We start from the raw sequence: 16,839 nt of genomic DNA, 5'->3' as shown, positions 1-16,839 counted from the left end.
GGCTTCACCTGCCTTGCACACTGGTCAGGGAAGCAGAGCCCAGGCCCACCGGGCTTCCCGAAGATGTCAATATTTCTTGATAAACATGGAATCTTAATAAAAAGTACCTGCATAATCATATAATAAGATGATTATTTCTATTTTTTCTAATCCCTTTTCTTTAACTTCTGCATAACCCTATTCTCCTTTAAAATGTATTGAAAAAATTTGAAGCTGTATAGTGTGCAATCCCAGCATACAGTTGAAAAGAGAGACATTCTCTGTTAATAATCTAAGATTCTTAAGAAAGTCCTAGGCAAAGCCAGCAATAGAATGCTCCTTTTTGCATGAAGATCAGATACTACCCTCGCATCATTTTTTGAGAATTTCTGGAATGCAAAGCTCTTTTCCAGAATTAGACACTATTGGTTGTAGAGACACGCTCTCTGAAGAACAGTGTGTATTTCTATTTAGTCTGTATGTATCTGCTTCAGGCTACTGTTACCAAAAATACAAACTGCCCAGCATTTTTGGAGATATTCTGTCAGATATATAAACCAGATTCTGTGTTAAATTATACAGCATTTGCGCGTATCCCCTCCAGATGTTTGGTGTCACAGAAAGAACTTATTCTGCTGTTTAGGATTCATCAAAACCACATCCTCTGTGTTTGCACAGGACTGGGTACCCCAGGACACGAATGATAAAAAGAAGATGGGCCATATGGCGTTCTTTAGGGAAAATAGGCTTTGCCACATTGCAATGTGACATGAAGCTACAGAGTGGGACATGACTTTAGAGTACATATGTCAAAAGTAGAATAAAAGTTCACAAACCTTAGTGATTTTTGAAAAATACCCAATGTGCATCTCTTTGGCTGGCTTATAACTAATATTTAATTACATAAGAATAAAGAAAATAATTATATTCAGTCAATTCCAGTGGGCCACGGCCAACATCTATTGTGAATGTTTAATTAGTTGTTATGTATTTGGATGCATATTCTTTATTATCAAGAGGTAATAGGATTAAAAATATGTGTGTCTGTATGATCTACTTTTTGATTATATTGTTTAGGACTTCTCTCTCCCTTTTCCTCCATTTGATTTTTCTTGATACTGAATATGCATACTAAAATTTCCTATTATTGGGGATATCTACTTCTGTCCCTTTGTTTGTCATAGGTTTTGCTTCATAAAAGTTGGTGTTGGGTCATAAGTTGCATAGTAATCATGTGTTAGGTCTTTACTGTGGATGGTGGGTTTTTTTTAGCACTTTCTTTCATGGTAGTATGATTGGAACTCGAATTTCCCTTTGTTTCATATTAGGAACAAATTCAGATTTTTGTTTTTACCTTTTCATTTACATTTTATTTTTTTCAATTTTTATTTTATTTATATATGTTTGTAGTACATTATCACCACGTTCTTTGCAGGGAGTTGGTTCATGTATGTGATGCAGCTTACTTCTCCTTTATCCCTTTCCCCTCCCCTGCAAAACCCTCCTTCCTTTTCTTGGCTTCCTTCCTATTTTTTTTTTTAATTTTAAGAAATAAAAGAAGGAAAACATATTAACCAACAGACATCCATTTACAAAACAGCATAAAAACAGTACAAACAAAACAGAGTTATAGACAAAGTTGTAGGAAATTAACATTGGTTGTTATATTACTTATTGATATCTTCAAAATAGTTTCTCAGGAAAACAAATAGAGACATACAAGATTGATCAAACAAGTAATCATTAACTGTTCCTTTCTGTACAGCAGTAGTAAACAGTAGTACAACTATGTTAGCTATCCTGTATATACATGCTTACATAATTTCCCCTTCTTTCCCTCTTCTTTTCCCACACCCCTGTTGCCCTTTATTTTTGAGAATTTTCCTTTCATTTCACAATGCCTATCATACCTCCTAGTTTTTATTCACTCTTTCAGGTCTTACACTAGTGAAACAATATGATTCTTACACATGCAGTTCTGATTTATTTCACTTATGAGTATGGTCTCTAGTTGTGGCCATTTACCTATAAAATCCTCAAGTTTATCTTTCTTTGTAGCTTAGCAATAGTCCATTATATAAAAGTACCACAATTTTTTTATCCAATCCTCAGTGAATGGACATTTGGGTTGCTTCCCAAATTACAAATTGCACTGCTATGAACATGGGTGCACATATATTGCTGTGATGTGACATTTTCAGATCTTTTGGGAAAATATCCAGCAGGGTAATAGCTGGCTTGAATGGGACCTCTAGACCTAGTTTGCTGAGGAGTCTCCAAACTGATTTCCATACTACCAAAATTGTTGAACAGATTCAATGCAATTCCCATTAAACTACCATTAGCATACCTCACAGATCTAGAGAAAACATTTCTTAAATTCATCTGGAATCAGAAGAGACCCAGAATAGCAAAGGCAATCCTGGACAACAAGGACAAGTCAGGTGGAATCACAATCCCTGACCTGAAGTTATACTACAAAGCTACTGTGATAAAATCACCCTGGTACTGGCTAAAAAACAGACCTGAGGATCAATGGAACAGACTGGAAGAAACAGCCACAACCAAAAACACACTCAGCCACCTAATCTTTGATATAAGGGCCAAACAAACTCACTGGAAGAATGATAGCCTCTTTAATAAATGGTGCTGGAAAAATTGGCTTGCCACCTGCCAAAGACTGAAAGTAGACCCAAGTCTATCACCATGTACCAAACTCAAGTCAAAATGGATCACAGATCTCAATATTAAAACAGAAACACTAAATCTGTTGAAGAAAAAGTAGGTAAAAACCTTGAAGACATAGGGGTAGGCAGAGAGTTCATGAACAAAAGCCAAACCGCACATGTAATACTTCAAAGAATCAACAACTGGGATCTCATCCTACTGGAAAGTCTCCGCACATCTAAAAAAATCACCAGAGTAAAAAGTAAACGCACAAATTGGGAAACAATTTTAGCTGACTGTCCCTCAGACAAAGGTCTTCTATCTAGAACATATAAAGAATTAAAAAACATCAGGCCCCCAAATTCAAAGACCCCATCCAAAAATGGGCATCTGAGATGAACACACGCTTCTCAGATGAAGAAATACAAATGTCAAATAAACACATGAGAAAGTATTCAACATCATTAATCATTTGAGAAATGCAAATTAAAACAACTTTGAGATTTCATCTCACCTCAGTAAGAATAGCTACTGTCAAGAAATCAACCAATAACAAATGCTGGCAAAGCTATGGAGAAATAGGAACACTTCTCCACTGCTGGTGGGAACACACACTGGTGAAACCACTGTGGCTTCCTTCCTATTTGCAGAAGATCTATCTCCCTCTTTTCTACTACCTCTCCTTTTGTATCCATTGCCTGCATGGTTTTGGTTTTGGTTGTGTATGTGTACTCCCCATCCTTTTATTTTTAGCCTTCCCTTTGTTTTAGCTGTGTGTCCTTCACATAGCAAATATCTGGGGTTTGTTTCACAAGGCAATTGGGATTTTGTTTTCTTAAAATATGTCATTCACATTATTAATTATACACTTTAAATTGGCATACAGTAGAATCGTATTTGTTGGTGTACAGTTCTAAGTTTTACATATATACATAATGAGTATGCAGGGCAGTTCTCTTACTTCCAAAGACCTCTTCACTCTTCCTTTTTGGAGTCAGTCTTCTCCTCCCACTTAAATCTTGGTAGACACTGATTGGCTTTCTGTTGCTGTGGTTTTGCCTTTCTGAAATATCATACAAATGCAATCACATACATTATATATGTATGTGACCCTTCGAGATTGGCTTCTTTCTCCCGACATGATGCCATTGAGTATGGATGTCTTTAGCTTTCCTACAACTTGTCCACCAGAGGACAATAAATTGCTTCTGGCATTTGGAAATTAGGATACACACATTCATATACAGCTTTTTGACTAACAAGTTCACTTCTCTAGGATAACACCCTAGGAGTGTGATTGTCGGGTTGTATGCTACATGTATTTGCATGTTTAATTTTGTGCAAAATTGCTAAACTGTTTTAAATCCTGGGCTATTTTTATTTCTAACAGCAAAGATCAGTCCTAGCTGCTTTGCATTCTGGTCAGCATATGGTATTGTGAAGTCTGGTTTTTTAATTCGTTTATTTTCTCATCTTGGTGTTATCTAGATGTGACTTTTGCATTTCTCTCACCAGAGAAATGAGGTTAACCATGTTCATGGACTGATTTTCCATCTGTATATTCTCTTTAGTGAATCGGATGTCCAGATCTTTTATTCTTTTTTTTTTTTTTTAGCTTGAGGTTTTGTTTCCTTACTCTTGAGTTTTGAGAATTCTTTATATATTCGGGATACAAACAAGTCTTTTGTTACATACAACATTTTCAAATGTACTATCTTTATCTGAACCTTGACTTTTCTTTCTCCTAAATGTCCTCCAGAACAAAAGGATTTGACCAAAAGTCAAAGATATCATTTTTTCTTTTATATAATGTTCATTTTATATCATATCTAAGAAATTTTTGATAAACCTCAAATTATAAAGATTTTCTCCTTTTTGAAGTCTCGTTCAAAAACTCTTATAGTCTTTCTCTATATCTACACCCATGATTCATTTTGAATTTTTTTTAAACAGAATTTGAGGGGTTTTGCTCCATGAAGCTGGTGCAGCAGAATCAGGGGCCCGGACTGGCAGGACACAGATGTTCAATTGTATTAATACCATGTGTTCAAAAGGCAATGTTTTCTTCATGCCCAGCACCACAGACCCTGGTCCCTGGGAACTTCAAACCTCCTGCATACAGGATCCTCTGCACCACCTAGTGCCACAACTGACACGGTGCCCTACAGATCTAGATGCTTTGGCAACCCAAACAGCCACGCTTGCTGGTGTGGAATAGATGTGCCTCCTCACACACCAAAGAATCAGAGCCAGCCTTCAGGACTGAGCTGCTGGTGTGCGCCTCAAAAAGTAGATCTCAGTTTACTGGGAAAACTATATACACTCATACCTTAGAAAGTGAGCCCGCATACCAACCCTTACGTGTTACACAAGACTCGGAAGTCTCAGAACCCAGCTCCCTAACTGCACTGAGCCGCTGTCCCCTGAGTCCCAGCACCTCTGCAGCTGCCTCTGGGCTGTGTAGGATCCAACACCGAGAGAGATTCCCTCGTGGAAGACTCTCCACTGTAGTGAAGATACGCATAGGAGGTTCCCTAATAATCTATATAGCAGCCTCTATCACTGCCGCATGCACCTGTAGCCTAGACCACCAGAAAAACCTATAGTTATCACTGACATTAACCAAACTGAAAAAGCTGCTTGGATTCTACACTACTCAGCCACTTGGTGCTGCAGCCACTGTATGCACCCCAACCAGCACCCTCAGGCCCATTGGCAGAGGAAGATCACACAAGCCACTCTAAGGCTGTAAGGTGCATACACATCAACACAAGAACACAGGGAACACGAGAATGCAAGGAAACATAGCATGACCAAAGGACAAAATAATTCTGCAGTAACTGAACCACAGAGAAATGGAACTCTACAAATTTACAGAAAGGAATTCAAAATAAAGATCTTAAGATAATGCACTGAGATACACTAACTACAAATTAATAATTCAATGAAATCATGAAAATAATTTATGACTTGAATTAGAAATTTAACAGAGATAGATTCAAAATAGAACCAACCAGAAATTGTGGAGCTGAAGAATTTAATCAATGAAAAATAAAATATGATAGAGAGTTTCACAGCAAACTAGATCAAGCAGAAGACAGAAGTTATGAACTTGAAGACAAATCTTTTGAAATGACCCATATGGCAGCCACTATCCCTGCCACAAACTTCTGTAGCTAACGCTGTAAAAAATTTTTAAAAATAAAAAAATTAAATTGAAAAGAAAAATACACTGGTCTTCTCCAAGGTGCATTATAGTCAAAATGTCAAAACTCAAAGACAAAAAATTTTTAAAACAACAAAGATAATCGAGCCATATATAAAGGATTCCCCATTAGATTATGAGTGAATTTCTCAGTAGAAACCTTTCAGGCCAAGAGAGAGTAGAGTGTTATATTTAAGTTTCTGAAAGAAGGAAACTGGCAAGCAATAATGCCACACCTACCAATGACATTCTTCAGGAATGAAGAAAAAGTAAATCTTTCCCAGGTAAGCAAAAGCTGAAGTAATTTATCACCACTAGACCTGCCCTACCAGCCAGAAAAATAACAACATGATAGTAGGAAATCCTTTTCAACAATAACTTTGAGTGTCAGTGAATTAAATTGCCCAACCATAAAAGAATACTGAATGGATAAAAGCAATAGCCAACTCTATACTGCCTACTAAAGACCCATGTAAACCTTAGGAACGTGAAGAAATGAAAGAAGGTATTTAATGCAAATAGTAACCAGAAGAGAGCAGTGGCGGCGATACTTACAGTTGCTAAAATAAACTTCAAGGAAAAATTTGTCACAGGAGACAAAGAAAATCATTGTTTACTGAAAAGGGGGTTAATTCGTCAAAGGACATAATGATTGTAAATCTATATCTACACCCAACACCAGAGCTCCTAAATACATTGAGTAAATATTAATAGACACAAAGGAAGAAGTAGATTCCAACACTATAGTAATAGGAGACTTCAAGACTTCAGTTCCAACAATGTATAGATAAATTGTGGAGAAAATTAATAATACTAGGCTTGTGTAGTATTTTGACCAAGTGAACTTAACAAACACATTTGGAGCTTTATTTCCGAAGCAGTCACTTATACATACTTCTCTGTATTGTGTGGAATAGGTCATATTTGAATAGGTCATATGTTAGACCCAAGACAAATCTTTAAAAGTTTGAGAGATTGAAATTATATCTGGTATTGCTTCTGACCACAATGACATAAAACTAGAGATCAGTAATGGGAAAAAAATTCACAAATACATAGAAATTAAACAGTGTACTTCCAAAAAACTAATGGCTCAAAGAAAAACCCAAAAGGTAAATTTAAAAACATCTTGAGAAAATTGTTAATAAAGATATTGTACAGTGTTCCAAGTCCTATGGAATACAGAAAAAGTGGTTGTAAGACAGCTTTGTAGCAATAAGTGGTTACCTTAAAAAGTAAACAAGATCCAAGATAATTAGTGTAACATAATGCTCAAGGAAATAAAAAAGGACAACAAACTAAATTCAAATTTATTAGAAGGAAAGAAAGAAAAAGCACAACAGAAATAATAGAAAATCCATAAGAAATCAATAACACTAAAAGCTGTTGAGAAACACAATAAAACTGAAAATCCTTTAGCTAAACTTAAGATAAAAAAGAGAAAAGACCATGAAAGTGAAGAAATTGCAACACCTCAGAAGGTAAAATGATCAGGAGAGATTATAATAATTTCAGATCAATGAATTGGAAAAACTACAAGAAAAGGACACATACCTAGAAATATACAACTTACCACCATCAAGTCAGGGAGAAATAGAAAGCCTGGATATACTACTAACAAATGAAGAGACCAAAAAGGTAATTAAAAATCTTCCCACAAAGAAAAGCCCAGGGTCAGATGCCTTCACAGGTGAATTCTAACTCAGATTCAGAGAAGAATTAATAGAGCTGGTTGTGGTGGAACACACCGGCAATCCCAGAACCCTGGGAGACTGATGCAGGAGCTCTGTGAGCTTGAACCCAGCCTGGGCAAATTAGTGTTTAGTGAGACCCAGTCTGAAAGTAAAAACTAAGAAGGACTGGGAATGTAGCTTAGCCTGAAGACTCCGCCTTTTGTCCTTCCAAATTAGGTTAGGAGGAGATTTTTATGAAGCCAGCATTACCTTGATATCTAAGCAAAAGACATCACACACACAAAAGAAAACTGCTGGTCAATACCTCTGAAGAACACTGACACAAAAATGCTCAATAAAATATTAGCAAACTAAATCCAACAACATACTAAGAAGATTGTAGTTCATGACCAAGTGGGATTAATCCCTGTCATGAAAGTCTGGATTCATATGCACAGATCATCCACATGATATATCACATAAACAGGAAGAAAGGTAAAATCCACGTGGCCATTGCAACTGATGTAAAAAAGGCTTTCATAAAGTTCAGCATCATTTCTTGTTAAAAATTCTCAAGAGTTTGGGTCTACAAGGAAAGTTCTTCAACATAATAGAGGTCATTTGTGAAAAACTCACAGTTAATATAATCAATTTGGAAAAACTCAAAGCTTTTTCACCAAGATTCAGGACAAGGCGAGAATATCCAGCCTAGTACTGACAAAATTAGCAAGAGCAATAAAACATAAAGATAAAATAAAATAAAAATAAAAGGGACCCAAATGCAAAAGGAAGTAAAATTTTCTCTACTTAACAGATAACATGATTTTATGTGAGAAAAAAACCTCAGAGATTTTACACACACACACACACACACACACACACACACACACATACACAGTTGGAATTGATTTCAAATGAGTGATTTCAAGTAAAGTTGCAGGATAAAAAATAAACATGCAAAATTCAGTAGTATTTTTATACACAAACACTGACCTAACTAAAAATAAAACAAAACAAAAAACCCTACAATTCTATTAAAATAGCATTTCTAAAATCCCTAAAACATAGGAGTAAATTTATATTAGGGAAAAATCTTTACAATGAAACCTATAAAAAAATTGATGAAAGAAATTAACAAGAGATGCAAAGAAACGGAGCTGTTTCCTATGCTTATGAAATGAAAAAAAGAATATTGTTAGAATGTCTGTGAGATTCACAGTAATGCACAGATTGAACACAGTCTCTATCAAGATCCCACTGACATTCTTTACAGAAACAGAAAAAATTCTAAAATCTGTGTGAAAATATAAAAGACTCAACAGCCAAAATTATTCTGAGAAAGAAAAACAAAGCTGGAGGCACCACACGTCCTGATTTAAAATTATGTTACAAAATCAAGGTCATGAGTTCGATTCCTGGTACTGGAGGAAAAACCCAAAAAAATTATGTTACAAAATGATAGCAATCAAAACAGTATGGTACTAGCCTGAAAACAGATATATACAGTAGGACTGTAAAAGCAAGCAGAAACACTGAAATGTCACCCAGGATTTGGAGGAAGTTTTATTTTACATCAATGGGCAATGATTGGGATCATTCCCAAAATATCAGGCCCCAGTCTCTGGTGGTCTAGGGCTTATATGGGATAAGCAAGCAGGAAGTACAGAAGCAGAATGTCTTGTCAACTGTGTATTGGCTTATATAATGTGCATTATAGTGACCAGCTGTGCATTATATTGACCGGGTGTTTCTAAGAAACAAAAGCAACTGGAACTGGAACAGGAACTATTAACCTGGGCAACTAAGAAACTGAAGTATACTGGCTTTGGGGGGCACTTTCTGTTACATTTGCCCTCTCTTTTAGTTTCTCCAGAAAATCTTTGGTGGGCATGTGACATGTGATCTTTTGAGCTAAGGGCCAATTAGAAGCAGTCCTAGGATGGGCCCTAGCCAAGGTTCCCAAGACTGAAATTTTTCCCACCAGGAATTTGTGGTTATTTTCCCTTATTATAGGATTTCTCCCTAAACTGACTCTGGCAAAGGAATGAAGGACTTAATCTGATCTAGGAGAGTAAAATCTTTGGATGGTTGTAAAATCTTGGTCAAGTGTTTGATTGATTGTTCTGTTCTCTTGGGGCAATTGTCCGTAGAGTTTAAGGCAACAAACACAGGTAGCGGGGGGCATGGAAGCAAGGACTGGGGTAAGAAGCCTGAAAAGACACAAAAATCAAGGGGCCTAGGTATGGAGCAGTCCTGTGAACGGTGTCCTCAGGCTTCAGCCATGCGTGGACATACAATGTAAGGCAGCTAAGAAATTGAAGTTAATAAGCTAAATTGATACCTGATTATTTTTAACAATAGTAATATTCATATTATAAATATATTTAATATTTGTTTAGCCTTTACCTTCCTGAAAAGATAATATTTTATTCACATAATATAAATCTCAATATTTCATCAGAGTCTTGCTCAAGTTTTGTGAGAGTCTTGGGTCTTAGGAATATGATGATGTGTCTAAGAATGTCTTAACATTGGTCTAAATTTTCACACATTTTGTCTATAGACTGAATTAGCAGGTACTTCTACTTTTTGGTATATAAGTCTGCACTGTAATGACATGGTACTCATTTTCTCAATCGACAGATATATATAATTCCATTATTAACATAGATAATACTAAATATTTTGACATGACAGTGGTCTTGTACATGAAAAGTATTAGTTCATAAAACCCAGTGTATGTAAATCACGCAGCATCCCACATCCACTCGGGATGCTCAAAAAGGGCATAATAGCTAGTATGAGAAATGACACATGCAGTAGTGAAAGAAGTAATCATTTTAGTACACTAGGGAATGGTACAGAATAGAAGATTCCAGAAAACATGTTAGGTTAGTGTGATATCACAAAAGTGAGTGATCAGAGTAAGAAATTGGAACAGGAGAAAGGTTAACCTGGCAAGTGTTAGTCTCTCGGAATCGTCCACTATCAGGACTTGGTAATCATTATAGGGACATCATCTCTAGATGTCAAGTTGTAGAGTCCTGGGGCTAGATAGAATTCCTCCAGCACAAATAACATGCACTATTAATTCTGACTTGTAAGTGAGAAGATTTATTTGCAATCAGGTTTAAAAATCCTTAGCATTCATTTCCTTTAAGTAAGGCTAGTCTTTCTTTCACTTTATAAAAGACCCTTGAAAAGTAATTTGAATCATTTGATGCTTCCAGCCAAGAGTATTCTTAAATCTTTTATGAATACATCTCTTTTTGGCTTTGTGTTTACTTCCAGGGACAGTTCAGCATTAATCTGGCAGGAACGGGAATGAAGATATCAAGCACAGCGAAATGGCTTGCTCAGGGGAGGTATGCATCGGTCACAATACACAGATCCCAAGTAAGTCCCGCTGGACCAGAGAGCAGGGGGAGCTGCTGCTGTGTTAGGAGTAGCACTGAAGGTCCTCTCCTTCAAATTTAAATTACACAGAGTGACTGGAGAGTTATTGCATATGATGGGTATATCACATGTAATAGAGCACAACATCATTTTGTGAAAAGAAATTGAATTCCTTTATTAATGTGCATATGCAGAATGTTTATATCATGTATATGTATATGATCTCTCTCCCTCTCTATCTCAGTCTATCTCTATCTCTATCTATCCCTATTTCTTTATCTCTATCTATCTCTATCTCTATCTCTATCTCTATCTCTATCTCTATCTCTATCTCTATCTCTATCCCTCTCTATCTCCACACATGGGCTACAGATATCTGATCATGAAAACCAAATGCCAGGACATACAAACTTTGTCCATCTCAAGTTTGGAGCTAATGTAAACATTTTAGGAAGAGGTATGGTTTCAACTATACCTTAATTATTAAAGATTTTAGGATTTAATATTTCTAAGTGGGGGTTAAATTTTTGATTTACTTATCCCAGGACTTTAAATTAGTGATGGGAACACTGAGACGACTTGTCGTTTAAAAATCTCCTTCACAGTGTTTTTAAGAATCAAGATTATTTATTTATGTTGTACCAGTATTTTCTGGGCTATCTATGTAGATAACATTGTTAAATAACAGTGTAGATAACAATGTAGATAATATTATTTTGCTACATAAAGATTATAATGTTGCATTTCTTTGTACAGTTATAATTATTTTGTAGTTTATTTATGCAGTTATTTTTACAACTTTTATTAGTACCTGTCTACAGTACACACTGGTCACATTCATTGTGGGGAGTTGGGAGTTGGTACATGCGCTTAACACACCTTAATTCTTTTCACCTTGTTCCAACTCCTCCCTTTCGTTCAAGAGAGTCCATTTAATTTTGTCACTGGTATGGTGTACTGACATCCACAACTTGATGAAGTTCCTTCATTTCTTAAGGTCATTGTTCCTTGGACAGTGTGTCTCTATCTGTAGGCTATAAGTCAGCACCAGAAATAGCCCCACCCACTCCAATGCTTTGTAATTCTTTTCATAAAATGATTAATGTTATACTCCTATTTGTATAAACATTATTTATAAGTGAAATTCAATATTCTCATATTCATATCCCTTAAAACACTTTCTGAAGGCTATAAAATTGTTCCTTAATAATTGAATAATTTCAATTTTTACTAATTCTTCTATATGTTAAATTAGTAGGCTTTCAAAAAATGTTTTTAGGCATTTTTAAAAACATATTTAGGTCTAATTTTTTTGTTAAATAATAGGAGTAAATCAAGTACTCCTTTAAACATACTCAGAGCATCTAAAATGTGAAGTATTTCAATAAAATACTCTGAGCTCGTGTGTCCTGCTTTTTGCTGTCTTTCGCTTAAATCTAAAGACTCTATTCTGAGAAAAATCACCAGAAGATTTGACTATTTAGTAACATTCATTTTGCTCCTGTTTAACTTCTCAAGATTATTTGTGTAACTCGCAGAGAACTTCTACCTCCACCTATTTCTAACTTGTTTAAAACTTACTTATTTAACTAATTCAGTTAAAAAATTATCCAGTCTGTCAGGTGACTATGAAGTACACATGGAAACATTTTTTGGGAACCCAACAGTGCTTATAAAACTGAGACTTAATCCCCAATATACTTGGTGGAAATGCAAATGTTTTCATCTACCACTAAGTTTAATAAAGATTAAATTTTTTCTTCAGTGATTTATTTGGGAATAAGAAGATATACAAAGCTGAGTTTTTGCCATCATTTTCTCTTTGTTTACTTAGATGACCTGAAGTTAAAAAGACTAAAAGAAAAGGCAACTTCAATACCTCCAAGTCTTTTGAGATGGGAGCATCTCAAAATGCCCCAAGAAAAAAATAAAAGGTTTTCCTCTTAATCCTTCCTTTCCTTCCTAGAGTAAAAATAGCAGCAACATACCTTCTCCAGAAATGATATGTGGTCCTCCTACTTTTGTCTCATTCTATCAAAGGTTTTTGATCTGGACCTAAAAATGGAAAGCCGTCTGCAGAGGAAGTTCCCATTTCAGCACTACCCTCCTGAGCACTTTTCAGTTCTCTGTAATTACTGCTTCTGCCTGGGTGTTATTTTTTCCCTTTCATTTTAACACATACTTTTCTCCATGATTTGTGTCTAAGGCTTCCAGGAGAGCTTTCAGATGAATGTAGAATATGAGTTGTGCGTTTTAAAGGTCAAGTTTGTATAATATCTTTTTTAAAAAATTTAATCTAGGAGACTCATATAAAATTTTGACAATACTGGGCAGAAAATTGAACTCACTGAAGCCCAAATAGATATGCTGATGAAAAATAATGTAGATTGAGATCAAGTGTGGTTACATATGTGGTTTATAATTATCAAACAGCTGATATGAATCCCAGAGTATTTAATTCCCTTTTCACTGCCCTGTAACCATCAGTTTGAACTAATAGTGAAATGATGTGATCTTTGATGTCAAATGCAATTGTTAGGAGCCCCAGGCTAATGATTTCAGCCCTATGATTCAAAGCAGTTGCTTTTTCTGCTCTGCGCACTCTGATGCCCACATGTGTAATATTCTCCTGTATTTCTGCCCCTCCCCATTTTCAGGATGGAACCAAAGTCTATGGCAGATGTGGAGGGTTCTGTGGAAAGTGTATTCCTCACATGACCACTGGTCTCCCAATTCAAGTAACGTGAACATTCAGAGGAGGGAAGCATGCCCGAAGAGGAAAGACTCTCTGCAATGTGCAGAATCGCTGGTGCTCCTTCTCCGCTTCTCCCTTCATGAGATTTCCGTGTCCAATGTCTCTGCCTTCTTTCCAGGGTGCTCGTCAGGGATTCAAATTACTCAAGATCGTAAACGTAAGCATAACATACATTACCAGGAAGATTTAAAAATAACATCATTTACAATAGGGGACATAAGCATGTTTGAAGGGACGATGCCGAGACGGTGTTGCTGTTCACAGTGTAGACCAGACCACAATTACGTCATACGATTGGACACACGTGTACATGTCTGCTCAGTATCCTAGTGTACAATGAAATGTTTATTCTACTGTTAAAATGGAATGAGTAAAAATTAGGAAAAAACCTTTATTCAAAACTACTAGAAACATTATTGAATCTGTCAGGTGAATATGAAATCAATAGTAATATCAAAAATACATAGCCATTATACTTTCTACTGATACAGTGTAGATACCTTGTTTAATTTTTCCTTTACTTGCAATTGTGGGTTGTGATGATTTAGTGAATAGAAATAAGTCCTTAAAATGTGGTACAAATTTTATATCAAACATTCATGCTTGGGTTAAATACTAAATATAAAATTTTGTGGGTATTAGAAGACATGATATATTATAAATTGATTTTAAAAATCTACCTCCAATCTGACTGTACTGAAAAGAGCAATGTGTTTTTATAATATTTATATAGTATTACAACTTTATAACTATTGTATATGTACATAGCTACTCTTTTTAAAATCTATTTTCTCAGCATTATGTACTGTACTTTATTAATCAAATTGAAAAATGAGAATTACTGAAATTTTGAAGATTTTATTTTGGTGAACATAAAATTCTGTTTACATATAGAAAGATTTTATTGCAAATGTTCAAGTTATTTTATATTGGAGGTTTCTTAAACTCAGAACAAAAATGAAAGTATAAAAACTAACTGTTCAGAGGGAAATTCACAGGTGTTAATAGATTTTTTTCCATTGGCTAATTTTATTGTGTATTATTTAGTTATATGATTTTAAAGGACAGATTGACAAATAATAATACTCTATGGCCTTCTGCTCTGAAAGACGAAGAAACAAACAGAATGTACTAATAGATTTTTGCCAGTAAGCCGTGGCATACTAGTTTTACCCACGAAGTGCCCCCGCCAACATTTACTAAGGCTATATTGTATCATAAAAGGTACTAAAGCAGTTTTGTGCCAGTGTGATTAAATAAACATTAGGGGATCTCTGTATCAGAAAAGAAGTATTTTGCACTATGTGCCTTAAACCAGTAACAAACGTTAATGTGGAGTGTGTAACATTTTCCAGAAACGTTTTCATTCATGATTAAAATCCTAAAATTTATAAACGTTTAAGTAATAAACATCTTTGTGTGATACAATAGCACGTTGTTTTCATTTTCCTTGCATGTTAAAAGGAATCCTTCGCTACAAAGGTGTATGAGTCTAAAATCACTTCAGGAATTCCAAGAAGTTATTTAGTCGCTGTAGTTGGTATAGAAACAGTCCTTGTTCGGTGGGCACCCTTCTCATGACAAACGAAATATGGGTGGGAGGGGGACAAAAGCTTGCAGTGCCTCTAAGCGCATGGTCAGACCAACTCATATGACCGAGTCCTAAGCAATACATCAAAGAAATGTTCCCTCCTGAAGGGCAGGATAGAGGGACACACGGAAATATGTGGAATTGTGCAATTCTCTCCCACAAGGAGCAGATCTTTGGAATACTCTATTGATTTATCCTCACACTCCTTAGAAATTTAAATCACCATGGGCAGGATACAAAAATTTTAGTTCATTCACATTTTCAGTGACATGGAACCCTTTTTTTCCTTGTCTGATAGGATAGGGCATGATATTTCACTGTTTGAATTTATACTTATGGGATTGCTGGAATGGATGGAGATTGTCTCCTATATACCGTGTGGGTATTTTTTCTCCTGATTGCTTGTTCACTGTCTTTGTCAATTTTTGTATTAGTATTTTTCACCTGAAGGTTTTTTAAAATCATGATCTGAATGAAAACAGGAAGAATCGAAGTTCTTGATTTGAGATTGGTATTATTTCTTCCTCCTATAGCAGCTAAAGTGTTGTTACTTTGTTCAAATATTTTTGCCTTCATTTTGCCCCAGTTTCTTAGTAGATAACATTGCTTCCCTTTTACAGAGAAAAGAGGCCACTGGAAATTAATACCTTCAATTGCATGCCTCTTTCACCTCCCCTCCCTACCTCCTTCCGCACTACCCCCATAAAGAAAAAAGCAGAAAGAAAGAAAGAAAAGAAACATATCTAAGTACATGAAAAGAAGTTTTATATGCATTCAGTTTAAGACATTTAAGAATCTTTTGTCAAAAGGCATGTGTTTGTACTGAACCTTAAATTAGTTGCAAATACTAATATGTAGTATATAATAATTTTCTATATTTGCTTTACACTTAAGATGAAGGTCTTCTTGCATCTATTTTAGCTTGTTCTTTGAGGAGGAAAGATGTCTGTGCTCATGTCCAAGGCTAATCACTTCACCTCTTCTCTTGATTGCCTCCCACTCTGAATCCTCCAGGACTTTTGCCCCTAGTTATCCACCCTTTGGTTTCCTTTTTATGCCTTTTTCCTCCGGCTTCATCTCTTCATTCAAAAAGCTTGCCTCTCTGTCCTGTTTTAAAACAAAAAATTCTCTTATCCTCCCTCCCCCGCATAATAAATATTTTCTCTCTCTGCCTTACTGTAAACTTCTGGAGAGCACCAGTTGTGCTCAGGGTCCCTTCATCCTCACCTTTCCTTCACCCTTTGGACCACTTAGGCTGACGTCACTCAGTACCTCACTAATCCTGCTTTTGCCAAAATCACAATAAATTGCTAATTGAAAAACACAATTACATATTTTGAGTTCTTTTCCTTTTGATTTCTTAGTGGCATGGAGGGAAATAATTCCGTGAAATACTAGGACATATTTAATGGTCCAACACACAATCTATCTTGGTACATAGACCACATCTATTTTAATATTTTTCAGTAATTGTGTGTAGTTGTCTAATAAAGTAATTTGTATCAAGTTAATTTATTATATTGTTCCAATTTTTTCTATCTTTATTGATTTTTTATTGCAATATTGATTGTTG

At 35.5% G+C, this 16,839-nt stretch overlaps 1 protein-coding gene across 1 annotated transcript in view; it reads left to right on the top strand.

Moving 5' to 3' along the window:
• Adamts20 (ADAM metallopeptidase with thrombospondin type 1 motif, 20) overlaps positions 1-15,103 on the top strand; it is a gene marked incomplete at its 5' end in the record, with an annotated part of 162,387 nt that extends 147,284 nt beyond the window's left edge. Inside the window, 2 exon segments of the mRNA XM_005406579.2 lie at positions 10,816-10,920; positions 13,578-15,103. Coding sequence (XP_005406636.1) covers positions 10,816-10,920; positions 13,578-13,667 — 195 coding nt within the window. The 3' untranslated portion in view covers positions 13,668-15,103.
• Between the last annotated feature and the right edge of the window lie 1,736 nt (positions 15,104-16,839).

The sequence above is a fragment of the Chinchilla lanigera genome, unplaced genomic scaffold (assembly GCF_000276665.1).
Source record: "Chinchilla lanigera isolate Chin_1 unplaced genomic scaffold, ChiLan1.0 scaffold00099, whole genome shotgun sequence".
Taxonomy (NCBI): domain Eukaryota; kingdom Metazoa; phylum Chordata; class Mammalia; order Rodentia; family Chinchillidae; genus Chinchilla; species Chinchilla lanigera.
The sequence above is the reverse complement of the archived record's forward strand: the minus strand, read 5'-3'. Positions and strand labels throughout refer to the sequence as shown.